The following is a 3,668-nucleotide window of genomic DNA, read 5'->3' as shown; positions in this document are numbered from 1 at the left end:
ATTGTGTGAAATTTAGAGACATGTGGTATAAAAAATGCGACCTGAGGAGCTCTTCAAAATATACAAAATCAAAATCAAATTTAATTCGTGAGACTTACTATGAAATATGCAAGTAAAAGTTATTTAAAACTAATTTTTTGCAAGAATATATGAATGTTTTAAAATTTTATACATTAGTAGATATATTAAAGAATATTGTGTAAAATTTATAGCCTTGTAGTATACAAAATGCGACCTGAAGAGCTCTTCAAACTTTGCCAAACCGAATCATCTTTATTCATGAGATTTAGTATGAGTTAATGCCACTTTTTTTAAGTTTTTTACTAATTTTTTTTTTTTTGCAAGAACATATGTATTTTTTTATTTTATATTTTAACTTAAGATTTACGACCTGAAGAGCCTTTCAAACTTCAAACTTCAAATTTTTGCCACAACTTTCAAATTTGTTTAAAAAATCAATATTTTTATTATAAAAGTTATTACTTTTAGTATTTATTATTTATTATATATAATTACACATGATATTTTGGGCTAATACACTCTGACAAGCTCATCAAAATTAATAAAATAAATTTCAAGTATAGTTTACACTTTATAACGTTTTTTGTTATAAATTATAACACTAAAAAATGAGTTATTAATATTAGACTAAAATACTTTAATCCAAATTTTGGGCTCTTGTTTTTAAATTTGTATATAAAATTGGTTGATTTTAGTATTTTTTTATATTACACAGCATTCAGAAATTGATTAAGATTTTAATTATTTTATTTTAATTTCATACAAATTTTATTTTGTATAAAGTATCATAAAAAAATATATCAATTATGATTCATGGGATTTTTAAATTAATTTTTAAATTCAAAGACTAATTAAAATAATATGTTTCTCCAAGTTGTCTCCGAAAAGTTTTAAACAAATATTTAGTACAAGTATTTGTTTAAAAAAATATCAAAAGAATAAAGCAATTTCACAAGAATGTGAAATGTGGACGATACGAAAATATTTGACGTTCATTTTCAAAAGTGTGAATTCGTTATACAAATATATATATATATATATATATATATATATATATATATATATATATAGACTAAAATTAAAAAAAATCTAAAATCCATACGTTTCGGCTATCCTATTAATGTTAACAAAAGATCACTTAATAACCTTATATATAAATCATATGAATTGCTTGCACTTTTTTGTTAATTATAAAGAAACGGCTCGACCGATCTTCACATAAAATTAACCAATGTAAAACCTTATTGAGTTATATTAAATGGTTTTTAAATTTTTGAAATCGGTTTAGCCGTTTTTGAGAAAACATCAACGAAAAGTCAAACTTTGTCATAAATGAATGAACATTTACATTTGCCATTGGTGTCAAATGATTCTGAACGACTTGAAATATCGAAAAAGCATAAAATTAGCTAGCCAGATTTTCTGGTGTATATAAACTCTAGTTTAGAGAATTAAAAAAAAATTATCAAAAAATTACAGTTAAAATTTAATTAAAAGAGTTATTTAAATTTCAAAATCGATGTAGGATTTTTAGCTAAGAGATTGGCAGATAATTTTGTACTTTTTTGCTAATTATGAAGAAATGGCTCGACCGATCTTTGCAAAAAAATAATCAACACAAGTTCTTATCGAGTTACATTGAACGGCTTTTGAATTTTGGAAATCGGTTCAGCCATTTTTGAGTAAACGTCGGCGGAAAGTCAAACTTTGTCACATACATTCATTTCGTTTTTCCATTGGTGTCAAACGATTCTGAACGACTTGAGGCGTCAAAAAAGCAAAAAATTAGCAAATCGGATTTTCTGGTGATAGCATAAACACTTCAGAAAAAAATCATATGTCAAAAAATAACACTTGACAGTAATTTTCGAACACATTCCAAAAATTTTGGTACAAATTGCAATTTGCTCTTCACAACGAATAGTGAATTACGAAGAAACGGCTTGACAGATCATCAAACAAATTAATCATTGCTAGTCTTTATTAAGTTTCACCAAATGGCTTTTAAATTTTGAAAATCGATGCAACCGTTTTTGGGAAAACGTAAACGAAAGGTTAAACTTTGTCACATACATTCATTTAGTTTTTCCATTGGTGTCAAACGATTCGGAACGACTTGGAATGTCAAAAAAACATAAAATTAGCAAATCGAATTTGGCAAAAACATATAAACTCTCTTTCAAGAAGTTTCAAAAAATCATATGTTTAAAAATCCCGCTTTTTGAAAAAAAATTTCATTTACAAACATTTTTTGATTTACAAACAAATATTTTTATCAATTTTGGTGTCAAACGGTTCAGAATGACTCCAAATGTCGAAAAAGCACAAAATTAGCTAGTGAAAACATAAACTTCTACTCCAGCAAGTTTACAATGTTATGTTCAATAAATTACTATATAAATAACTTATTCAATTAACAAATAAATATAAAATGCATGTAGGGATGCGAAAGCCCAGTGGTCCAAACTTTTGTTTCTCGCTTAATTACTATATAAAAAACATTCTTATTACCTGGATTAGGTTGACTCTGATACGACGGCTTCTTCATCCACTCATAAGGACTTCTAACCAAAGCGCCCCTGTTGGCACCGCCGGCGCCTCCACCGGGAACCTCCAACCGACCCCCAGAACCAGGTTTCTCATCAACATCTCCATTAGCACCTCCACCAGGCGAAGAAATCTCACTACCACCACTCACTGTAATCGGAGGCGAGGGAACAATATTACCACCATTTAGAGGCAAAGCCGAACCACCAGCCAGATTCTGCTGCTCCCCGAAATGGAAATCGGAGCCCCAATTTTGGGGCTGTTGTTGTTGATACAAATTATGATACAGGTTTGTAAAATTTTGTTGCTCGCTCGAAGAATTCACCCCGGATTCGTGTAAACAATTCGGTAGGTACTGGGCTTGGTGGTGCTGGTATTGGTACAGTTGTTGGTTTGAGGAGTTTACACCGTATGGGGGATGGTGGTACCATGGTGACGGTGGTGAATGGTGGTGTGGCATTGTGTGGTGACCTGTTGCCATCATGTGGTGGCCCATGTGGTGCCCTGTGGCGGTCTGGTGGTACGTGGAACCGACACCGGGGGATGAAGTCGCGCTGCCGGTTGAGGGCGGTTTTTGATACATGCCTAGGGCTGTGTGGTATGATACCATGGTAAAAGATTCACACAAGGTAAAGGACTGGTAAACACTAGTTTAGGCACAAAAGTCAATTTATCATGGTAAAGTTAATCCTTTAATTCAATCACTATATGTTACACTTTGTCCTTAACATTATCCTTTAACCCTTATCCTTAACCACTTTTCACAATTTCACTAAAATTCTATTTAATTCCGAATTAATATTAATTCATATTCTATTTAACTCCGAATTAATATTAATTAATATTCTATTTAATTCCGAATTCTATTTAATTCCATTACGTCCGAACACTTCGACCATTTGTCTCCGTATGTAAGTAATCTTATCACTGTCAACTTACGTTTCGGAGCATGTGTGCCATCTCGCTCGCTCACGACAATGGGTGTCGTCTGACCAATGGCGGCGCGAATTGAGGACTAATGGCCGCCGAAGAGGAGCGTCTATTGGCCGCGGTTCGACCAATGAAAAACGATCGTTCATGAAAAGTGGGTGTAGCACGAT

General features: G+C 31.7%; 1 protein-coding gene across 1 annotated transcript; it reads right to left on the bottom strand.

Annotated features, from left to right (window-relative positions):
• Positions 1-614: 614 nt before the first annotated feature.
• Positions 615-3,178, bottom strand: LOC113372939 (forkhead box protein G1-like). Its single transcript, XM_026613272.1, has 2 exons — positions 2,533-3,178; positions 615-622 (listed from the first exon to the last, which is right to left on the bottom strand). Exons 1-2 carry the CDS (start codon positions 3,176-3,178, stop codon positions 615-617), a joined length of 654 nt encoding a protein of 217 aa, XP_026469057.1.
• Between the last annotated feature and the right edge of the window lie 490 nt (positions 3,179-3,668).

The sequence above is a fragment of the Ctenocephalides felis genome, unplaced genomic scaffold, assembly GCF_003426905.1.
Source record: "Ctenocephalides felis isolate EL2017-DRISC unplaced genomic scaffold, ASM342690v1 CF-g0.4_SCAFFOLD_01604, whole genome shotgun sequence".
Taxonomy (NCBI): domain Eukaryota; kingdom Metazoa; phylum Arthropoda; class Insecta; order Siphonaptera; family Pulicidae; genus Ctenocephalides; species Ctenocephalides felis.
This window is presented reverse-complemented; position numbering and strand designations above follow the sequence as displayed.

What these genes read in the sequence shown, in the direction of transcription:
- LOC113372939 (XM_026613272.1), bottom strand. Translation starts at nt 3,178, where the DNA reads ATGGTATCATACCACACAGCCCTAGGCATGTATCAAAAACCGCCCTCA.